Below are 25,100 nucleotides of genomic sequence, written 5' to 3' on the forward strand. Positions count from 1 at the left end.
TTGGTGCACTTTATTATAATAATAAAAATAATTATTGTGGCACTTTTACCTGGTGTTTGGCGTCGTACCTGAGGGTTCAAGGGAGTGATACTGCCTCCTACTGCTACAGAATCTAACACAAAAAGCAAGTGGTGGGTGCATAAAAGTGCAAAAGTGCTTTTATTAAAAACAGTCAAAAACCAAATAGTGTTCAAAAGTGAAGTGCAAATCTTCCAATAAATAAAGCATAAAAAAGAAGTAAAGTGTGGAGATTAAAAATCACATAAATACTCCATTAAAATGAGGTTAAAATCATGCAGGAGTCTTCCCTTTAATTACAGTCCCCAGTGCTTCCTGTTAAAATGGACGTCTCTACTTTTCGGATCTCTCAGTACGGAGAGACGTCAACCAGAAAAGGCAGCCACCCTTCAGACCTGCTTGTGTTCCCGCCACCATTCCTATGGCGATCCACTGGACTCCACTGAGCCGCCACCCGTTCAACTCCTGCTGCCTTCCTGGACTTACACGGAGAGAGCTCTGGTGTATTTCGGTTGGTCCTGCTCCCTGGCTGCTCATTAAAAGCAACCTTAAGCCCCATCTTGTGTACTGGCTGCACGCTCCAGTCCCTGGGGCCTCATTCCCGTCCTCCTGCTTTCCTTCCATTGCACTGGCTCCTTCATACTTCTGCTGTTCTCTCTCCTTTTCATTAACCTCCATCATTTTTCCTGTCGTTTATCCTTTCTTTTCTCCTTTCTGCTATTTTCTCCTCTTCTCTTTTCTCGTGCCAGCTCTTCCTTATATGGCCTCCGTGGATGCAGTGCCCCAGTCACGCACTGCAGGAAGTCAATGAAGCAATTGAGAGAGACCGCATCCTCAGGTGCGCTCACCCCAATTACTCCACCAACCCCCTGCAGCTGTGTGAGTACACACACCCACGGAGATCAAACATAGCAACTATTTATTTACTTATTTTTTAAGAATCTGCCATCTTTTTCTGAGCTGTGGACCTGCTATACTACAATCTATCTACTTATTGTCAAGCTTGGTCACAATGTTGCACAGGAGAGTACAGTAGGATTTCCAAGGAGCAGAAACCTGTTCTACCAGATACAAACAAAAAGTATCTTTCAGAAGTGATCCGGACACACAAGGAACAGCTATTGAACTTGACGCCTTCCTCATGAAGCGGGTGCAGCAGCTCAGAAAGAGTGGTCAGAGTCTGGGGGAAGAGAGACAGGAGACTGAGACCATAGGATGGCTGCAGCATTGCCTTTTAAATGTTTGAAGTGCCGCATGACGCAAGCTATCTATCTATCTATCTATCTATCTATCTATCTATCTATCTATCTATCTATCTATCTATCTATCTGTCTGTCTGTCTGTCTGTCTGTCCTACAGTACTATTTGCATCTTGCTATACTATAATGATATAATTCATATTTTCATTACCAGCATGGCCTGTGCTCAAGAATGTGTGCGTCTTTCTACTAGCTCTTTTGAAACATTGTATATTTTATGTTCTATCTGTGATGAAGAAATTATTGGTATGAATTAGAATTGTGAATATTTACTTGTTCTGACTGCCAGGTGAAGAAAACTCAACCCATGTGATATCCCAGTGCTGTTGTGTTGTATATGCAACCTAAGAACAACAGCCATTCGGCTACTAAGGACACAAATGCTATGTTCAAACTGTATTTAAAAGTGACTTACTATAATTCTGTTTTTCCTTATATCTGATTTTCTGTTTGAACATTAAAATTAATTTTGCTAGTGCTTTAAATCTGAGATGAATATGAACAGATTCTTCACTTGAATGTACTCCGCATGTGCACCATTAATAAAATAATTGTCAGACAGATGCAACCTAAGAGACCACCATGAATTTCATGTTGGCCACTACACTCTTTAATTTTGGTTTCTGTGCAGGATATCTGCAAATGTGTCAGTTTACGAAGAAAAGGAAGAGAAACAGAAAATGAATGATGTTGCTTTGAGTGAAGTCATCACTGCTTCATTCAATGCTTCAGACATAAATCGTTTGCGACGAGTGCAGAATGCAGCTGCTAGAATCCTAACTAGAAAATGAAAATCTGAGCACATCTCTCCAGTTTTGATGTCACTACACTGGTTACCTGTGTCATTCAGGATTGACTTTAAAATTCTGCTTATGGTTTATAAAGCCTTAAATAATCTCGCTCCATCTTATATATCGGAATGTCTGACACATTATATACCAAATCGTAACCTTAGATCCTCAAATGAGTGTCTCCTTAGAATTACAAGAATAAAACTTAAAAGAAGTTGTGAAGCGGCCTTCTGCTGTTATGCACCTAAAATCTGGAATAGCCTGCCAATAGGAATTCGCCAGGCTAATACAGTGGAGCACTTTAAAAAACTGCTAAAAACACATTACTTTAACATGGCCTTCTCATAACTTCACTGTACTTAAAATCCTGATACTCTGTATATCCAACTCATTATAATAACTATTCATGGTGGCTCTAAAATCTGTACTAACCCCAACTCTCTCTTCTGTTTCCTTTTCTGGTATTCTTTTGGTGGTGACTTGCGCCACCACCATCTACTCAAAGCACCGTGATGTTCCAACAAAGATGGATGGATTAAAAGCCAGAAGTCTGTATGACCATCATCATCAAGTGACTTCCGTGAGAACCCTAACTACAAAGAGGACTGTTTCATTTATGTTAGGTAGAATGCCCAGAGGCTGAGTGGCCTGGAACCCCTGCAGATTTTATTTTTTTCTCCAGCCGTCTAGAGTTTTTTTTTTGTTTTTTCTGTCCACCCTGGCCATCGGACTTTACTTCTTTTCTATTTTAACTAATGTTGTCTTATTTTAATTTCTTGTCTTTTATTTTTCTTTTCTTCATTATGTGAAGCACTTTGAGCTATTGTTTGTATGAAAATGTGCTATATAAATAAATGTTGTTGTTGTTGTTGCTTTATCTGTATGTAGAATCCTTTGGATAAGAAAGAGGAGCTATGACTGGTGTGAATTAAATGTGGAAAGGTTTGATGCAGAACAGTGGTCTGACAATTTTAGAATGTCCGGGGGGCATTTGATTACTTATGTCAATGTCTGCCTGCAAAACTTTCTCAGAAAGCCATTTCCATCAGAACACCAGTAGCAGTGTGGATGTATTTAATGGCTGGCTACAGCGGCACCAAATGCTTATTAAGTTCGCCACCTCAGTTTTTTCACAGGCATATGGAGCTAACATCCTCCATCTTGGTTTTCAATGTGGATACTTTATGAAGGTTGCATGAACAGAGAATTAAAATTGCTCTTTCATTATTTAAATTGATAGGACATTAAGACTCAATAAGAGCTGAAGGTGAAATAAGGGATTAAAGCTTACTTTATGTGAAAAATCAGTAAAAGAATTAATAAAGAGCCGAGATTCTGCTACACAAATCTCTTACAACAGTTAGATGCTATCCAGAGCAGCCAGCTGTGTTTAACTCAACTGAAGAGTTTGAGGGACCAACCAGCGCCCCTGCTGGGACAGATCCTGCTCACTACCTGGCCAGGAGGCGATGGAAAAGGAAAGTCAGCTGGGGGGTTGTGATATTCCCCTGCCATGCCAGGACACGGACACAGAAAGATGCTTTGGCAGCAGCTGCACTGGGGCTGGGGTCCCAGCAAACATGGAAAGAAACTCTGGTTGGGCTTGGGTACCTGGAACTTTGGGACAATGGGTGACTTCCAGCTATGGCCAGAGCATCCCCCCAATACACTGGGTGGCAGTATCCCATCTTATGAGCCCCAGTATGGATGGCCACAGGGTAGCATGGGAGTTGTGGTCCCTGGGGCCTACCCTGCTGGGTTATGTGGGGGCCAGCTGTTGGATCCTGATGGCACAAAGTCTGTTGGAGTCCTGCCTGGCCCAGAAGTGCTTCCTTGATGCAATAGATGAAGGATCTCAAACTCCAGTCCCGGAGGGCGCCAGTAGCTGCAGGTTTTCATTCTAACCCTTTTCTTAACTAGTGGCCCATTTTTGCTGCTAATTAACTTCTTTTGAATTAATTTTAGTTGACTTGTTTTTAAGATTTGATCCCTGGAATTTCTGCATCATTCCTCTGAATTGCTTTGTTTCTTTCCTTAAACAGAAATGAAATGTGACGTGAGTGAGCCAACAGTAGACCAACTAAGTCAGAGCCTCAAACTCCAAGCAGTTGCTTCATTAGACACCGAGTCTTGTTGTTTATTAAACCCGTTTTTTAATTCCATGGTTTGTTGCTGCTCTCATTGTGCAATAGCAGACATTTTCAAAATTGTTGATTTTCTTTTCTTTTCTAAGATCACTGCAAAAATGGTTTGTGGACCTGAGCAGATCAGCATTCCTGGGACCTTCATGTTTTTTGATTTTCAGATATTATATGATGGACACCAGGTGTTTTGGCTCATTTTGTATCTCATTATTGTTGTTTTGGCTCATTTTGTATCTCATTATTGTTTGGCTGCTAATTAAGGAAAAGGAAACAGTTAAGGGGTCTGAGTCGTCAAGAGCAAGTCAAATAAAATGAATTCAAAAGAAGTTAACTAGCAGCAAAAACAGGTCACTAGTTAAGAAAAAGGTTAGAATGAAAACCTGCAGCCACTGCGGCCCGCCAGGACTGGAGTTTGAGATCCCTGCAATAGATTAAGCTCAGGAAGAACAGTAATCCAGAGTTAAAAGAGAGCCCTCCACTTGGCCCAGGGAGTCAGAGCCGAAGGGAGGTGGACAAGACTTGCTCGGAGGAGAGTTGGAGGTGGAAAAGGAAAGGGATGAAACAAAATGGAATTGTGTCCGAATTACCAGGTGATAAAAACCTGGGAAATGTATTTTGTTTGATTAAAAATATCTTTCTTTGAGCCAGTGACTGAGTGATGTGGTTGTGTCTGGGAGTTTTGGGTGAAGGTGCACCCCCCACACATCAGAAGAAAATCTCAACTGGCAACAGCTTCAAACCAAACGTTTATACTTTAGTTACTCGCCATGCCATAAAAAACATCTTTTTAACAATGCAAATTAAAATCGAACATGGTGGATAAGGACAATTAAAAAAAATTCAAGCAAAGTCGAGTAGGGCAATGAAAAAAAGGGTATGAAAGCTTGGTGGTGGTGGGGGCAGGGGGGTTACTCTGTGGTGCCCCCCTTCCCTTGGTGCCCTAAGCATGTGCTTACTTTGCTTAATGGACTGTGGAGAGTGTAAATTACAGATGGTTCCTATTCGAGCTTTCAAGCGCAGATTAAATTCAAGTCACAGTTGCATCACATTTAGTAAAATTGGTCTAAATGTGATCACAAAAGTTCTGATCCCAAATGTGTGTGTTTTTTATGATGTTCAGACGTCTCAATAAATTGGATCTGTGTCACACATCAGTGAAACATTGGAATTGATCTGTAGTGGGAATAAAGCCAAAAAGAGCAGCTAGAAAATAAAAAAAAAGTAAATAAAAAATAAAAGATGTCTTCTCTTTTCAGTAGGATTGTTAATCCTGAATTACCACCACCTCTACACGATTATTTTTCTTATAATACAGCAATGAAACAAACACCAGCATGATATAAAAAAAATCTTTTTATTTGATCTTTCCTCCAATATTTTGAGTGTGAACTCCTTTGAGGAATGCTGACAAGGTGATAATACAGATCAAGTCCCTTTCAACTTGAGATTGATTGCACTGCTGGCCCTTAGGATGAGTTTTTCTCTTATAAAATACCTACAAGATGTTTATGCCACCGGCTGTCGCTCCTGAGCCGAGAGGATGAAGAATCTGCCTGAGATTTAGTGAAGTCTCCTTTCTTCTTCTTCTCCCACCCTGCATACTCACCACAGCCCCCAGATTTTTTTCCCAGGTCCTGGTCGAGGGCCCACTCAGTACTGCAGTTCCTGAAGTCTTGTGGAAGGTCCAGGATTCACAAAGTCCCATAAGATGTAGGCAGAAAAGCTGACAGTGTGTGTGGCTCCATCTCACCTATGGCGTAGGAAAATCTCGGTTTGTTGGATCAGTCAGAGTGAGGCAGCATGGAAAATAAAATCTACTTAACAGTCTTTGGTATAGAATATACAATGCACAAGACAACTCCAAGATGTAAGAATTAAGCTTTTTCACTTTTTTGAATTGAGCATAGAAAAGAGACGCAACAGTAAGTCACATCATTTACAACAGATTTAAATATGCTAAATTTTTCAATTTACAGTTGTGAGATTCAATCACGTAATTCACTGAACTGCGCTGTTTTTCTTTTAAGATCATTGTTATGTCCCTGAACTGTGTTTTGCCACTGTGTTTTTTTTCTTTATAAACATGCTACAGTAAACAAAAAATATTTGGCTTAGATAGCACCCCCTGTCTTGAACAGAAGGACGGAACAGAAACAATAAATTAGCATTACAATTGTAAGGATAGGAAATGATGACATACAATACAAAGTAAAGTTAATGAAATAACCCAAAAACAGTCTTAAAAAAAAAAAAATAACAACAACAAAGGAAAATGTACAATGTATACACAAGATCATGCGTCCACAATTTCACCGTTAAGCTTTAAGTGAGATTACTCCTTTGATTTTAGTGTCTCACGACAATTAAGTACTGGTAAAAAAAAATTACCAATCAAAGAAAACCAAAAAAAAAAAAATTAAGAAAATCATTGCTTTGCAATTGGCATCGTCACAGTTCTCTCCCACAGGACCTAACACATGTAAACACCTTTTTGCATCTTTTAAATTTTACAACATTAATAGTTTATATCTTTTATTTTTATTTCATAAACATGTATTTAAATTCACATCTGCATGGTTAGCTAGCATGGTCATGAAATAAGGCAAGACTCACATAACTGTGACATCACAAATTTATAATACTGATATTTCTGCTTTTTTTTTTTTTTAATTTTAAATAATTCCACGTTTTCTTCTGCAGCAGGCTTTGGTCTAGTGTTGGCTGGGGCAGTATTCGTCTTTGCGGTCATGCCTGGTCCATGCTTTCATTTTCCATGTTTTAATAATTAGAATAAGTTGAAGGTGGAAGATGAAGACTCTTTATTCCTTTCTTCAGATTCTACATAGCTACCATTGTACACTTTACATTAAGTTTGATTTTAACAGTGGCTGTGTTAAAATAGAGGAACACCCATGACAAGGAGACAAGGATGAGGATGAAGGCCAAGAGGATTTCACATTTCTCAAATTGTTAACCAGCAGCTACCCGTTGTCCCATAAAGGTGTTGTGGTCAAATGTGAAATCAATTTGGTGAAACAGGAGGAAACTGTAGCTCACAGTCTGACGTCGAGAATGATTAAGTACAACTGTGCTTAGTGAACCCCCAATGACCTAGAGGAGCGAACACTGCCCACTTCAAACAAAACAAGTGTATTTTTGGCTGCAAACACAAGTCTGAGAAGGGCTTCAGAGCAGATACCTAACAAGTCTCTTCTAACAGTTTTTGCAGGGCATCCCACCTGGTTTTACCCTGGGGCAGTTCACAGAGAGATGGGTGGACGTTATATCAAAGCACCAGTATTTTTGACTTTCTCTGGTTGATTGGTGTCCATAGTTCAAGGAAATCTGGCCTGTATGAATAACCACAGGAAACACTCAAATCAACCGTGTCCCCACAATATAGACGGCATTTCCAAAGTGTCACTAAGGCCCCCCCCTTTGCTTAGATGTAAGTGCGCTGTTCTCTCAGTTTATCCCATAAACAATTTCACCGTCAGAATCTGGCTTTTTAAAAGTTTCTTTGCCAAAGATGAGCACCTTGGTCTTGCAGCACCCACAACATACGGTTTAGGCATCATCTCCTAAATATCTGAGGCCCACCATAGTCACCCAGGTTGGATCACTCAGGGATGTTTGTCTGGGTTGGGTACATTGATCACAAGTGATGTTGGCTGATGAGTAGGAACTGGGGATTGGGTGGGATGCTTTTTTTTTGGGATGGGAGAAGTTGGTGCCAGACATTCACGCCCGCTTTGCATGAAGCATCTCGATTAAGAGGTTGTTGCAGGGCACGTCTCCGTTAAGATGTTTGTAATAGAGATACTCTTCGGCCTGCATACTGATTGCACGGATTTCTGGTAGCCTCAGAAGGAGCTGTCCAAATTTATCAGTCTGCTGGGGGTAATTGCACATGACATAGTCTAGAAGCGCCGCGTTCACTTGTTCTTGAACGCTCTCCACCAGGTGGAAGTTCTCCAGGTTCTTGACGTCTGTAAATGGAAAGAAAGAACTTTTAAGCTCAGCATATTAAAACTTCATAAGCATAATATTGATAATTTAATTGAATTCTATTATTTCTGTTTTTTTGTTTCAAATGCATGAAACGTGATCTTGTGGTGAACATTTTTCAATTTTCAAAGCTTGTTTTTCAACAAATTTGAAATAAGTAAGATGTCCACCATACTTCACGCTGGACTCACCACCTGTATATTTTAGGTATAAAGGTTCTCTACTGGTCTACTGATCAACCAAACATTTATTTATTTTTTATTTTACAGGATATCATCATTAAAGACAGCTATTACTATTACTTGTCCCGTGTTAGCCATTATGAATGTAGGGGAAAGTCAAGCAAAATTACACCTTTTATTGGCTAACTAAAAAGATTACAATATGCAGGCTTTGGAGGCAACTCAGGCCCCTTCTTCAGGCAAGATGTAAGGTGTAATGTATCACTTGGTGAGAATCCAAAGTTGTTTTTCATGGCTATAATTTTGGATCATCCACTGGTTTATTTGTCTTTTATTATGAAGCCTACTTAATAAATTTCCAAGTTGCAGAGTCAGGAGCCTATCTTGGGTGGATCAGATGCAAAGCAGGAACCCCAATGTTCCTTAGTTAGGGCAATCTATTGCAGCATGTCAAATTTTAAGGTCAATCAATGGCTTTAAGCTAAAATGTGTACAGTTTTTACTATGCTAAAAGGAACGGTAAATGCCATGTACCATACGAAAGGCAGCATTCACAAGACTGAAGATAGTCTGAAGCGTTAAAAGTCTGAATTAGCGTAAGTCGCCTTAATTCGGGTGTTCATTAAAAGTGTAATGAGTTATTTAATTAGGTAGAAGAACATAATAAACAAACAAGGATAGCTGCATGCAAAGTTTGACATATTAAAATGTGTGCTGCAACTTAAATGTTTCAAAATCTAATTTTCACCCTCTGATAGAGATTCACGAAGGGGGTAGATCAACAGCAAAGGATCAAAAATCAAAAATAACATCCTGTTCATAATCACTGGCCTTGAAATGCTCTAAAATGATACCCTACTGGCTTATATTTAAAATGTGTTATTAATAACCTCCTGGGAGTAGCACTTTGGGGGGCAGGACCACTGGCAAAGACACAAATATCAAAAATATCCTATTTATGAATACCAACCTCAAAAATAGCAAAAACAAAACAACACTCAATGTCTATACAGCTGATCCCCATGTTTTTCAAAGTTTTGACTTTGTACTCCTTTGACTCCTTGTATCAATGAATCCCAGTTTGATTTGGCATGCACACCTTCAAGACATCTATTTTTTTACTCTTTATCATAATTTACAACCCAAAATGCTGTCCAAAATTTACCTAAAAATAAAGAGTTTTTGGGTCAAGAGGGCCAAACATAGAACGGAATCCCAGAAACCACAATGTCTTACTTAGTCAGTCAATCATTTTCCAACCCACTATATCCTAACACAGACTGGAGCAAATCCCGGGGCACAAGGCAGGAACAGATCCCGGCAGGATGCCAGCCCACCGCAGAGCGCACACACACACACACTAGGGACAATTTAGAATCGCCAATGCACCTAACCTGCTTGTCTTTGGACTGTGGGAGGAAACTGGAGCACCCAGAGGAAACCTACGTAGAACATGCAAAACCATGCAGGGAGGACCTGGGAAGCAAACCCCGGTCTCCTTACTGCGAGGCAGCGGCGCTGCCACTGCGCCACCGTGCCGCCCATGTCTAGCTTAACATTATATCTTATGTGAGAGTTTTAGTGAACAGGTGAGTCCGGTGATACTGGACAATAAAAACTAAAGTGATTTTAAGGAGCTATTTAATAAATATAAGCATTTAATACGAACACAATATATTTTTCACTTTTGAGATGGAGCTCAATATATTTAAAAAATCAGGAGTGTTTCTCCCCTAGACTTTCTCGTATACTCAGATATGGAGATAAATATTCGAGGAGTGAACCGCAAGACAATGATTATATTTTTATATTATGCACATTAAGGAACCATCAGCAACAAATCAAATCAAATGAATAATATATTGAACAATTATTATAAAAGTAAAGTTTAATACTTTACAAAGGTAGAGTACCACTTCCAGTTAACAGAAATAGCCCATAAGTGAAAGCGTACTCAAGGTATTGTGTTCACATACACACACACAGGCAAGGCACACAGACATAATTCTAAAAAAGGTATTTTCAGACTCAGGGAGGTCTAAAACGTCGAGATTCATCAGAATCTCAGAATGGAATTTTTGGATGATTACAATACTTCCCCTATACTTCGTATGCGAGAAAGTCAGGGAGGTCTAAAACGTCGAGATTCATCAGAATCTCGACACCAAATCTTTGGATGATTACAATACTTTCCCTATACTTTGTATACAATAAAGGAAAAAGTGTTCACCTTTATTTGTAGAAAGTGTCAATAATAAGTTTCAGAAAGAAACACAACAGAAGTCAAAAGCCACTAAAATAGTCTTAATAGTCATAAGTGGAGGTATAAATAAGTGACATCTTTCACTTGCATTAAACCTTAAGTCTGTAGCAGAGAAGGCCACACTGGAACCTAACCAAGGGCTCAAAAGCATGGCTACATTTGATCCAGCAGACATTTTTCATTACAGTAGTGACTCTAGTATTAAAGGACACCTAGCTGATACATCAAGCTGCTTTCACATGTTATGGGAAATGTTAAGGGAAATGCTGGAAGTACAAGCGTCCCAGTGGGAAATATCACATAAATGTTCTTCCATGTGGTAGCTCCAATGAAACCCTTTGGAAATAACTTTGTTACCCAAATTAGCCAAGTTGTGACATAATGTTGACATCTTGCCTCATTTCCTCGTATTAAATAAATAATTAAACTTGAACTGAACTTGAACTTAATTGCTAGGCAACAGTGTTGCTTGGAATTTCTCTTGGCATTACATCCATAGACATAACAAGGTAAATACAATGAAATAACACGACATACAATACACAACACCATCACAGCATTATATACAGTAGTAGCGAAAAATATATTGCACAAAACACAAATATATAAAACAGTATTGTAAAACAGTAGCCATGTTTTCTGGTTGCGTGGTATTTGGATTGGTACAATACACTCTAAATTTACTTGGTTTGCTTTTTATTTTCAAAAAAATGTAAAGTTCATTTTTAACCTTTTTTTGCATGGATTGAGTAGCAAAAAGTGTCAGCCAAGCAAATACTTGTAAATGTAAATGGCAGTGACATTTCAATTTCTCCCAGAAGAGACAATTCATGAGATCAGAACGAATTGGGGCCTTGTAATATTACAAGTGGTAACTCCAAATTCCAACTAACTTGAACACAACATAAGGAGAAGTGTAATCTGATGAACTCCATGAAGCACTTCTTCAAACAAAGGGCCGTAGGAATGTATGTTAACCAGAAGCCTACACAAATATTCAGATAAAAATATTAGGGCAATTTTACCAATTAGCTAACAAAAAGAGTTTGATAAACTAAATTGTCTCTTCTTCCCTGTAAAATATATTTTGTACCTATATTATAAAATTGTAAGAGCCTTCAAAAACCTTTGTAACCCTGCTGATTTTCCAACATTGTATTGTAAATCATGGCCGACCTTGGGAATCCCCTTTGGAGTGTCGTGGGCACGCATATACACCTACAATATGGCAGCGAGGAGCATGGTGGGGTGATGTGGATGGGGAACCTCTTGGAGTTTCAATCCCTCTGATATTCCTACATTGTATTGAAAACCAGGGGGCACGGGTCTTAAGTCAAGCCTTGACCAAAAATGTAATTATGAAAAAGCCAGACCTTGGCAGGTTTTTAGCATTGCCTGGCAGATGGTGAACATTAGGCAAAAAAGGAGGACACGTGCTCTTTGTGCCAGATGTCAGCAACTCTATTTATGGTACATGTTTCGTCGATCCTCCCGGTTCCATTTTGTCACCGATGCATCTTTAGGATCATCACAATGATTAGCAAATAGGGGTCTTCTTACCAGTCCAAGCAAAGCAAACATCTGAAAGTTTAACAAATTGTTTATATGCGAAAGAAAATCAGTGTGCAGCATTTTAGTTGCTGTGATCAAGTCAATATTTTTATGGCAATTACATATATTTCCACCATTTTGTAGTTTGTTCTTCTAATAGCCAGCATCATTTTGTCTGTTTCATTAATGGACAAGGTAATATTGTTGAAGAAAAAGATGTCCATTACCAGTCACATAGATATAGAATGTGACAATTCACAGGAGTGGCTTGTGAGGTCTTCACATTGCGACTATTTAGAAATCCTTTCCCACACCACAAAGCCTAATTATAATTAAAGAAATAAATTAAATAACTGAAAAACATATTCCAAAAGGCAAAAAGAAAGAGATGTGAAAAATGAAGATACAGACAAACTTCAAGATATTTAATTAAAATCAAAAGTCCGGAATTCAAATAGAGAATAAAAGAACTAAAAATCACTAAACTGACAGAAAAATCGAAACAAAGCCAGCATCAGATTTGTAATTACAAGCCAAACTTTAAAAAACCTAAAAAGTCAAAAAATAAAATCACCAGTAGATTAGATAAAATCAAACATATTAGCGCAAAGGGAAGCAGAACAGCACAACACAAGGTTATTGCCACTGCAACTAGGAGGTGACAACGGGTACCTCAAACAACCTGCAGGAAGTGCCATAAAGTCAAATGACAGCACTTGGGGACAGTCGACTAATGAAGGCGTCGTCCCACACGCTAGCAAGAAACAAGAGGATGTAGTTAGCTGCATAAATGAACAAAGTTAACAACATCAACTAGGAAGCAGAAGCAATAATATAAATAAAATTAAGAAAATAAGACAGCGAAAAACCAAACATTAAGACGATAACCAGGACGTGCTATAATATCTTTGGAATATTGCGATAAAGAGCACAGTTTTAACAAGGAAACTTTATTCAGGGTGATTAGTTTACAGTTAGCGTTCACAACTTCTGACTGTGTTTTTTTGACCTGTTGTTTCCAACTTTGGAGTTTGGCATTGCAAGGACTTCCATATTTATTCCTCTGTCTGACCACTGACTCATCTTCAGCAAAGCTTGTTATCTCCTACTCTTTGACATTGACATAACGCAGATAAATTAGTCACAGGGTCTGTTTTCCAACTTAGGCCATAAGTGATCACTGATAAAAATGGAAAACAAATAAAAAATAAAAGTAACTATTACTTCTTAAACAGTGACATTCTCTAAGAGTGACTTTCACGCGCGTAAGCCAAGTGGAAGAAACACTCTCCAGTAGCAGATCAGATCGCACAATTGCCACGTCTACTACGCATCACAGAATGCCTCAACTACTTCTGCAAGTTCAGTTATTTAATTTTTTAGTTTTATCATTAATCACACACATTTTTTTCCTTTGAATTGCATGTTTTACTTTTGAATTCATTTTTGATTTGCTCTTAGATTAAAGGGGGTAAAGACTTTCAGCCATCCAGCAGTTAGAAAGGTTAAAGATAGCTAAAACCGTTAAATGTCTAATATATGGCAATGTAATGAATCCCTGGTGCCAGCCTACATTTAATCTGGCGTAGACAGCGGTGCATGGGATGTTTTATTAATTCCTCTGACCCCAGGTTGGAAGCTCTATGCAGTTAATTCTAATAGAGGCTGACAGAATTCCTGTTTCTGTTTGACACTTCCAAATGATTCAGAAAGACTCTGACCTGCATGGCCGGCACTAATGAACCAGCTGGTACACTCCAGTGGCTCCCATAATCTGCTCCAGTATCAGCTCACCGAGAAAAGAAAATACATCAGTGGCTAATGAGCTTTGGAAAATTGAAAAAAAAAAAAGCTAAGTCCTTCATTGAGGCTTTGATCGTATGGGGAGCCTTCTGACCTGACAATGACACCACAAGGAGCAGCGTATTACAGCATCCTATTGTTTTACAATGATCTGGATAAATCCTAACTCACTGGTAAGTGGCTGCTACCTAAAGATGAGTTGACGAGTTGCATGTTGGGGGTGTGTGTGTGTGTATATCTAGGCATGGTGTTCGACTACAGAAATGGAGAAATGTAAACGTAACGGAATATTCCTACACGCCAATGTCACAGTCTGATGGGCTATGGATAACGGGCTGACTATGCTACAGTCCACAATGGATCAGCATCATCCTACAAAAAGTCATAGGCGATAGACTCCATTGTCAACTTTACCTTATGACTCTCTAACATGCAGACTGTGAAAACTGAGTTCATTTTACTTGGGGAAATAGCCCAAAAGTTCTAAATAAATGCAAATGAGTGATATGTTGTATATTCATCGAGAATTGAGCATGTTCTGATGTAGGAGTCGTATAAACGGTCTGCACTCTGGCTGTAACAAAAACTCATGTGAATTGCTTTGTATAAAATGAACAATGACTGATTCATTAAGAACATTACACAGTTATTTCAGATTCCTCAGTTCAAATCGTGACTTGCACACACTGCGTGAGGTGTTCTCTCTGGATTTCTCAGGGTAATAAGGTTTTACCCAACATCACACATACGGGCAAGTGGTGAATATTAACTGGACTGATGTAGATATAATATGCTGTTTTCTTTAATTTGTTGCCTTCCCTATGAGGTCTGAGTACATGTTGTATGTGACATATGGGGGTTTTGACCACAAGGAGTATGATTTTCACACTCATTCTTACATTACGCTTATTGCACTGCGATATTGTTTATAGTAGAGCATTCACCATTGCCACGGTGGTCTTTCCCAGAATCACCTGGGAGTATGTAACATGTGTTGCCATTCTGAACATCAGTATAAAGACTAGCACTTCCTCTTTCGGAGCATCCGATATTTGAACTCTAGTGTTAGTGTGCATTGTGTCAGTTTGATTTGTCTTTTCCTTTTTACAAACTAATTGTGGTTAAAAAAGTGCTGATTTTTTTTTTCTTTCCGTTGTAAACTTGACTACTGGTCAGCTGTCTCTTCTAGTTTCAATCCTTGTCTGCTTTTTGACCCCATCTCATCTCCTGATCCTTTTTCATTAAAATCTCTGTAACACATCTGGAGTGAGTACAGATGTGTGTGTGAGTGTGCTCTCTGATGGAATGGCGTTCAGTTTAGAGTTTGTTTGTATCTTCTGCACAATGCAACTAGACTTTACCTTCAAGCAAACCGATACTGGAAAAGGGATGGATGTACTGTGTGTGTGGCAAGGCCTTAAAATTGGTGTGTTACAGTTTCCTACCTATCCATTTAAAGCTAGAGAAATATTGTAAGGAAAATGTGAAATCTTTCTGAATCATAATCAAAAGTTTTGGTTGAGTCTTACTTAAATAGATTAGTGGATATTCTCTGTCTTCTTTTGTGAATTTATCTGGGATTGTTCTTATCTTATAGAGGCTCCATCACATTAACTACTCAAATATACAGTATATATATATACTGTAATGCATACAGTATATTGCTGTTAGCTAGAAAGGGAAACGTTAATAGGGACAGATTTCAATTCCTTCAGGCAGTCCTACTTGCCTTGAAGAAGGATTTTCATCCAAAGCACACCTTATATACTCAGCAAAAAGAAACGTCCTCTGACTTTCAACTGTTTTACTTTCAGTAAACTTAATGTGTAAATATTTGTATGAACACTAAAAGAGTCAACACCATAAGACATAAACTAAAAATGTTTCACAATGTGTCCCTGAATGAAGGGAGGCTCAAAATCAAAAGTACCAGTCAGTATCTGGTGTGGCCACCAGCTGCTTGAAGTACTGCAGTGCATCTCCTCCTCATGGACTGGACCAGATTTGTCAGTTCTTGCTGTGAGATGTTACCCCACTCTTCCACCAAGGCACCTGCAAGTTCCTGGACATTTCTGGGGGGAATGGCCCTAGCCCTCACCCTGCGATCCAACAGGTCCCAGACGTGCTCAATGGGATTGAGATCCGGGCTCTTCGCTGGCCATGGCAGAACACTGACATTGCTGTCATGCAGAAAGAGCACTTTTTGCCACTCCTGTCTGGTCCAGCGAAGGTGGGTTTGTGCCCATAGGCGGCGTTGTTGCTGGTGATGTCTGGTAAGGACCTGCATTACAACAGGCCTACAAGCCCTCAGTCCAGCCTCTCTCAGCCTATTGCGGACAGTCTGAGCACTGATGGAGGGATTGTGTGTTCCTGGTGTGACTCGGGCAGTTGTTGTGGCCATCCTGTACCTGTCACGTAGGTGTGATATTCGGATGTACCGATCCTGTGCAGGTGTTGTTACACGTGGTCTTCCACTGCGAGGATGATCAGCTGTCCTTCCTGTCTCCCTGTAGCGCTGTCTTAGGCCTCTCACAGTGCGGACATGGCAATTTATTGCCCTAGCCACATCAGCAGTCCTCATGCCTCCCTGCAGCATGCCTAATGCACGTTCACGCAGATGAGCAGGGACCCTGGGCATCTTTCTTTGGGTGTTTTTCACAGTCGGTAGACAAGTCTCTTTAGTGTCCTGCGTTTTTAGAACTGTGACCTTAAATGCCTACTTTCTGTAAGCTGTTAAGGTCTTAACGACCATTCCACAGGTGCATGTTAATTAATTGATTATGGTTAATTGAACATGCATGGAAAACATTGTTTAAACCCTTTACAATGAAGATCTGTAAAGTTATTTGGATTTTTAAAACATTATTGTTGAAATACACAGTCCTGAAAAGGGACGTTTCTTTTTGCTGAGTATATAGGACCCTGGATGCTTTCCCAGCATCTTACATGACCCAGGAGGCAAGCAGTTATAAAAAAGCTTAGCCAAAGTAAACAAAAATATTTTTATGTTACTTACATGTTGTTTGTGGTTATGCTTAAAAAAAAATGTCAATCTTGTATTTTTATGCAGAATGGAAGTTGAATTCCTGATGCAATGGGTGATAATGGAGACCAACAAAAAACCATATCAAAATATCCTTAAATATAGGCTCACTTTACTTATGCCACATAATCCATATGTTAGGTATCCAGGCGTATCCTCACTAACTCCCAATATTGCTAAGTAAACCATACATCCCTTCACTGGGTAGAAGTCCTTCCCAGTAAATGCTCATTCATACCACTTTACATGATATCAACAGTATTGGGTGGAAAATATGCCTCGTATTTATACCTATCTAAGATGTTTTAACAAACAGATGACAACTCACTGGTGCAGTTTTACAAATCACTGAAGAAAAGTCTGAAAGTACTGAACTCATGACTTAATAAACAACAAGTGAGGAGAGTGGCTAGTCTTTAAATGATCCCTCCAGTTTATAAATATGTCATTAGTATTCTATAAATTTCTCTGCTCCTAAATGTTCTATTATGATAAAGTGTAATCCATTCCATACAAAAAAATTAAATGGCCTTACTTACTAATGGTAACATAACATAATATCCATTTTCAAATCCACTTATACTGAGCAGGGTCGTGGGGAAGCTGGAACCTATTCCAGTAAGAATCGGGTGCAAGGCAGGAACAACCCATGATAGGGTGCCGGTCTATTGCAGGCATAGGCGGTTTTAGACGGAGGCCAACAGGGGCCAGTGCCCCTGTAGAACTGGCCCTGGCCCCTGTGCTGAAGAGATACAATTTTAATTAATTACTTACAGTGATGTTCTGTGCCCCCATGAAAAAACACTGGCCCCACCCTGGCAAATTTGGTCTGGAACCACCACTGATTGCAGGGTAAAACAACATAACATAACACAACATAGCACCATCAAACCCAGTACATCAAGTTCAGGCTGCAGGGAGCCAAACTGTACCCATGGTGCATGAGGCAGAAATCAGAAATGAGCCATTGCGGGGCCCACTCACACACACTCCAACACTCACACTTAAATTGGGCTAATTCAGAATTATGATTAATGTTTTTTTTTTTTTTAAATATGGCACTTAAGATCATTAAAGGTGTAATGTTTATCTCAACGTGTTGCTTGAAATCAGCAAAGTCAGTTTTACTTACTCAGTATCTTTGTGGTAGATAAGAATGAAACTGACTTTACCCCTCTATTGACATTCCATGAGAAATGCCACTGCACTTTCCTGTCAGGACGTATACTGCATATAATATCACAATGCACACACACGAGTACATGTATAGATATATAAACATACACACACACACTTGCTTATATACTTTTTTGTATTTCTGAATGTTTTCCTGCTGATTCACCCTCTCTTCATGGCTGATTCATCTCAACAGCTCTGTCAAAACTGGCTTACCACTCAGGCTTCACATAATGCCAAAGTAAACATGTTGTGTAGTACAGGTAAATGAACATTTATTTCCCCTGCACTCCAGTCAATAATTACCTAGACCACTTGGTGAACTCCAGCTCACGCATCTAATTTTAGTGCAATCTCACCTTTGTGAACTCTTCATGCCAAAGGTTATAATGTAATTGTTAAAACAGACTTGTGGGCACGGGGTTGTTTTAAAAGTACAGTATGTACTGTAGCATTGGAAATGACCCTGCAAATTCTCTGTTGTAATGCCCACTGTATAAAACGCAAACAGATCCATTTAGGCTAAAATTGTGCTTTATGATTGTGCTCGCTTTGAAAGGAACTATTTATACTATAAAAACCCAGCTCAGCCTGTCTAACTGATTGTAATACTTCGATTCAATCAAAAGCCGCCCAGAACAAAGCAATGTAACTTTGGCATCTGCTCAATGGCCTCATTGCTTCATAAAAGTATAAAAAAGCAAGTGATAACAACGGATCAAAATGGTGCCAATACCAAACATGATAATAATATTGTGTAAAAAACAATCAATACATAAAACAATAAGATGAGATATTGAATTGCACTCCTGCCCCATACCATTACGTCTGTACAGTGAACATTCCATACGTCCGATGGATGTGTTTGGAGACCTGAAGATACAGAGATAAATCCAAAGCTGTGATTAACCAAAGTGACTACAGTAAGAAAGACCCTGTTTGCTTTCAGGGACCTCAAACAATTGTGATTTATAGGCTTTCTGGGACTCAAAGGTGGTTAATTAGAGGGTCCAAGGCCCCCTGAATTTTGTACTTTGGGTTAATATATTCACTCGCCCAATTAGTGTAAACCTCTGAACTGCACATTCTGTCTAATAGGATTTTATGAGATGTACTCACTCACTCGAGCTCCCAAACAGTGCCTACTATCCACTGTTTTTTCGAATTGAAGTCACTAACTACTATGTGTTTCTGAGTGGAGCTTACTCACTCACATAAGCCACCAAACTGAAAATACTGATGTGAATTGTCTGAGCAGCTGACTTTTCAGTGTTTCTGAGTTGTATATTATAAATCACTTGAGTATCTGAGCTGCAGCTGAGATGAACCCACTAACCAGTAGTTACTCCCGAGCTGTACTAATTTACACTGAACAGCATCTATTAACAAGTATGAGAGGGTAATTTGAACCTGCTGGCTGTGCCTCTGAGCTGCACTTAGTAACTAGTGTGACTTTGCAAACTGTATCTCTCAGATAACGTAAGTCTGTAAGTGTCATCACCTCCTAATTAGTAAGCCTTTCTGAGTTTTACATATTTACTCAATTGAGTTTCACAGCACCACCTTTGAACAAGTATGAGATACCAAGTTGAATCTGCTAGGTGGGCTTCTGAGCTGCACTTATTCGCTCTCTTCAGCTTCCAAAACTGAACATACTAACTATTGCTGTGTGAGTCTGTGAGCAAAATCTGCATTTCTGTTCTGCCCTTATTCACTCACCTGAGTTTTGGTTGTTAACATAGCAAATGAGTTACAGTAAACCTAGTGTCTTGTTTGTGTTTCAAAATTGTATTGATTTACTCAGAGGGGTTTTTACGTTTCACCCTTTACACAGTGTAAGTTCTTGACCTGCGCTTACTATATGATTAGTATTTCTGATTTGTGCTTTCTAACTTTCTTGTGTTTCTGTTGTGCACATACAAACTAGCAATAGCTTAGGAGTTACACCTAGCACCTAGTTTGTGTTACTAAGTTGTACTGATTTAGTAGGTTGAGTATTTGAGCTCTATGTACTAACTAATATGTGCTTCTGAAATAAATCTAATCACACATATGAGTTTCTGAAGGGCCCATAATAGATAGATAGATAGATAGATAGATAGATAGATAGATAGATAGATAGATAGATAGATAGATAGATAGGTAGATAGATAGATAGATAGACCTTTATTTGTCCTCAGAGGAAATTTTGGCTTTTTAAAGAAGCTCTTTAAATAAATACATTTATAAATTGGCATATTGGTTAGTGAATAAATATATATACACGCACACTTTGGTCTGAACACACACTAGAATGAATAAAAAGAAAAGAAAATTAAAAAGAAAAAAAAAACTCCTGGCTTGGTTCTCACAGTCACAGTGATGCATTATCCACACTTATTGCTTTAGGTATAAAGGAGCCCCCGTAGCGTTTCTTGTCACACTTCTGCTGAATAATTTAGTGGCTGAAAGTCCTTAGTGTCAGTGTGTCACAGAGAGGATGTGCAGCGTTGTTCATAATGGCACTTCGTTTTGTTTAAATTCTCTCCTCTGCGACTACCTCCAGAGGGTCCAGAGTGCATCCCATAACAGAGCCCTCCCTTTTAATTAGTGTGTTGATTCTGTGGGTGTCTCTTGAAGTGATGTTACCAGCCCAGCACACCACAGCGTAGAAGATTGTATTGACCATCACAGAATTGTAGAAGATGAGAAGGATGTCACATCCCACATTAAAGTAGCACAGTCTTCTAAGAAAAAAAGCCTGCTCAGCTCTTTCTTATATAGTTCCTCTGTGTTCCAAGACCAGTCTAACCTGACATTAATGTGGACCCTCAAGTACTTGTAGGAGAGGACCACCTCTACATCCACTCCTTGAATAGTGACTGGACATAGAGGCTCTTTGGTGCTGTGAAAGTCAATAAACAGCTTCTTGGTTTTGATGAAGACAATTATCTTTGCACCAAGGAACTTTCCCCAAATGACTCCTCTCCTCTGTCTCATCTCCATTATCAATACACCCCATAAGTGCAGGATCATCTGAGAATTTCTTAAAGTGACACAACCTGCTGTTATATTTGTAGTTGGATGTGTACAGAGTGAAGAGACAAGGAGACAGACCTGTTCCTTGTGATGCTCCAGTGCTGCTCACTCAGTTCTTGAGTCTCAGACACTACAGTCTGCCCGACAGACAGTCCTTTATCCAGGACACCATGGGCTCATCCACCTGCACATCTCTGAGTTTATCTCTTAACAGGAATGGCTGAATGGTCCTGAATGCACTGGAGGAATCAAAAAACAGAATCCTCACAGTGCTGCCAGCTTTGTCCAGGTGAGAATAAGCCTTGTGGAGCAGACAGATAATAGCGTCCTCCACTCCAGTCTTTGTCTGATAGGCAAACTGCAGTGAGTCCAAGGGGGTTTACGATTAGCTGGTATTTTCAGTAGAAGGTTTTACCTCAATTTTTTACATATAATTATTTATTATCTGAGTTACCTTTTTCTCATATTTATTAATCTTTCAACTTGTACTTCTTGTTGGCTTAAGTTGATAATGGAGAATAAGTTTAACAATAAGTTTATGTAAAACATAAGCAATCGGACGTGTAGGGCTAATAGTAGAGTGCTAATGAGCAGCAACTTAGATAATCTACACGTATTGTTAAAGAAAGAGAATGTAATGTTGCAGCTCTAGAGTTTTCCAGATTATTACCAGTCATAGCTTCTTATTTGTTCATCTGACACTATAAGTAATTTCTGCAGTTTAATATGCACTTTTACTACTGCAAGTGTCCCGTCACCTTAAAGTGACTGATGACTTTGGAAATGAGAAGCAAGAGAAACATTAAAAGTTATAGCTAAGTAGACGGTTCTTGTTAATTAAAGAAAATGATGCGGTGGGGCTACATTTTAATTGCTAATGATCCTCTAAAAGAAACACAAAAAAAACAAAAAAAAAAATTGGTCTCGGTAACACATGGACATAGCTCTCCAAGACCAAAGAGGCTGGAAGGAATTTGCTGGATTTTCTCAGCTTATGGAGTCAGAGCAAAAAATATTAAAAAATAAGCAAGAGTTTTAAATATGCCTGTAACCAGTGCAGAAAATGATATTATCATGAATTCTAGCTAAAGAGAGAGGCTTCTGCTCATATCTTAAGTAACAATCTCTTATTTTGCACTCTGCATTATTCACTCAGGGACTAATTATCAACTTTTTACATAAAACAGCCTCTTTGTGAGCACACAGAGGGTGGTGTGCATTTCTACACTGTGGCCGAGGAGGAAAACCCTTAGGTCTTGTTGAATATATTGTTCATTTGACTAGTTATTGCTGTAGCCTGCCCTGTTGGTACAATTGAGTGTTTTATTTAGCAGATATGCTGAATAATTCTTATTTTAAATTAGAAAGATTTTTTTAATCTCCCCACCTGCAGCCAACGAGATCATGCTTGCATCTCTCAGGAAGAAACAATACATTTTTGAAACTCTAAATTCAATTTTTTTCTTCCTCGTTTACTCCATATTATGTTTTACATTCAGTGTAAGTGTTTAGTCCTTGGAAAAAAAAAAAAACATTATCAAGAACTTGAAACTAATGGTAAAAAAAACAAGAAAGAGAATCTTTGTTACTATGTCCTTTTAAATTCGGAATCCTATTTCCCAAGTTGATGTTCATGACAATTAAACTACCCTGATGACGTGACTACCAGACCTCACTGTGCACTTGTATAGGTAACAGCCAAATATGAATTCATGGTCAAATGTTCTAACAGTCTATGAGTAAATCTGAGCAGTAGGAATGAAAACAAACCAAATAAATAATCTCACAAGCAAAGACACTCTAGGGTTACACTTCACCCCTTTTTAAGTGGGATCATTTACTCAGTTTCATAATTCATTTCATTTCTTACATCACCAATGAACTATTGGCATGATGCAACAATATTACACATACAAAGAAAGTATATCTGAAAACTGTACAATGTTGAAATATCAATTTGGAGAAATAAAAAGGCAATACATATAGAAAAAAAAGAAATAACTATTAATAACATAGATTGCCTTGTCCAGGGTTGGTGTGCTGGATGCTGACTCTGAACTTTATTCAGAGAGCTTGATAATTGTCTTGTTGAATCACTTCAACTACAACAATTTTCTCATATAGTGCGGTATTAAAGGTTTCTTTACTTAGAGCAAGTTTTCCAAGTCCTGAGACAACAAAGCATCCCTACATGTCACAAAAACACCACCATTTTTGCTGTTGATATGATATTCCTTAGGAGGCTAAAGAGCTTTGAGATGGGATCCAATATACTGGTGAACTTCCACCACTGCACTACTGAAGATATCCTGAGTGGATGCATCACAGTGCAATTTGGTGACCTGACTTTCCAAAGAAATCCATACTGCTTTTAAAATTATTGGGGCTAACCTTTCGCACCTTCACACCATCTACACACCCAATTTCTGAGGAGGATTGAAATCCATCATCTCTGATGACACCCATCCAGCTCACCCACTGTTTGTACTTCTGGTAAATGATACTGGAGCCTTAGCACATGCTCCACCTGATTCAGGGGCATCTTCTTCCACCAGGGCATAAGTCCATGGAATTCTCAGTAACCTGATTTGACCAGTCCTGTACTGTACCCATCTGCTGGTTTATGCATAACTCCACCATATGTTGAACTGCCATCTGACATTTTTTCCAACTACTGTTTAATACAATCTACATGTCTCCACAGTTTAGATTACATTAGTTTACATTTAGATCATTTTTCTGGTACTCTTATTTATGGAATTTATTTACTCATATATCATCTTATTGTCTTACTGCCTGTATACTTTCATCCCCCTAACAATTGTGGCACAAGAATTTCATTATGATCTCACTGCTTCATCCTGGGTATGACGTTAATCTGCATCCAGCCTTGCAAGCAGGTCCTCCATTTTACGGGGAAAACTTGGGGGTTGGTGACAGGATTGTCACTTCAGCCACTGCAAAAAAACTCACACTGTTCCAGTGTGGTGCTGAGGTGTCATCCACTGCACTTGGGTCCCAATCCAGGTGGTTCGTCGTGTGGTGGGTACGACAACATGCTATCAGCGAATGCTCCCACCACTCTCTCAATCTCTTACAGTATATGTGACGATAAAAATCTAAACTAATCTGATCTAATTTAATTTTAATTTAATCTACCGTATATACTCATGTATAAATTGGGTCTTGAAACCCGAAAAAATGATCATAAAATCAGACCCTGACTTATACGCCCGTTCAAAAATGTGACCCTTATATATATATTTTTTTTTTATATCTTCTTGGTTCCTCCAATCTCGCATCATTTTGAATTTTGTTGCAGCAGCCCAGTTAACAATTTCTTTCGCCACTTCAACAACGTTTAATTTAAAATGAGCTTCATATTTTCTTCTGATCCAACGCTCAATCGTAGATAAGGGATGCTCTTACGATAAAAGATAAGGGATGCTCTTACGATAAACACTAAATAGTGCAAACGTTGCTTTGGAATAGTTCGGGTATTGCTGTGTGGTCACGTAGGCACAATACATAAGAAAATAAAGGCAGCGTGCTCTGTGGTTACTCTCTCAGATGGGCGTTAGCATATCATAATCTCTTGGACCAATAGCGTGAGTTTTCCACATTCGACTTATACTACCGACATTATAAAATACCAGAAGTTATACTGGAAAATCAAGTCCTGACTTATCCATGGGAGAACTTATCCGCAAGTGTATATGTTAATCTAATCTAATCTTCCTACTGTGGTATGTTACGTTTTACATCCAACATCCTGAGAACCATCTTCTTCAAGTAACTGTAAATTTTGTCTCATCTGTGCTTGGAAAATTCTCTCAAAAGGCTT

General features: G+C 38.9%; 1 protein-coding gene across 5 annotated transcripts in view; it reads right to left on the reverse strand.

The window, feature by feature from the left end:
* Positions 1-5,547: 5,547 nt before the first annotated feature.
* nr5a2 (nuclear receptor subfamily 5, group A, member 2) overlaps positions 5,548-25,100 on the reverse strand; it is a 211,391-nt gene continuing 191,838 nt past the window's right edge. For all 5 annotated transcript variants that reach the window (XM_039734913.1, XM_039734914.1, XM_039734911.1 and 2 more), the window contains one exon: positions 5,548-8,201. In XM_039734913.1, coding sequence (XP_039590847.1) covers positions 7,954-8,201 — 248 coding nt within the window. In that variant the 3' untranslated portion in view covers positions 5,548-7,953. The remainder of the gene's footprint in view (positions 8,202-25,100) is intronic.

Source organism: Polypterus senegalus, chromosome 14 (genome assembly GCF_016835505.1).
Source record: "Polypterus senegalus isolate Bchr_013 chromosome 14, ASM1683550v1, whole genome shotgun sequence".
Lineage (NCBI taxonomy): Eukaryota > Metazoa > Chordata > Cladistia > Polypteriformes > Polypteridae > Polypterus > Polypterus senegalus.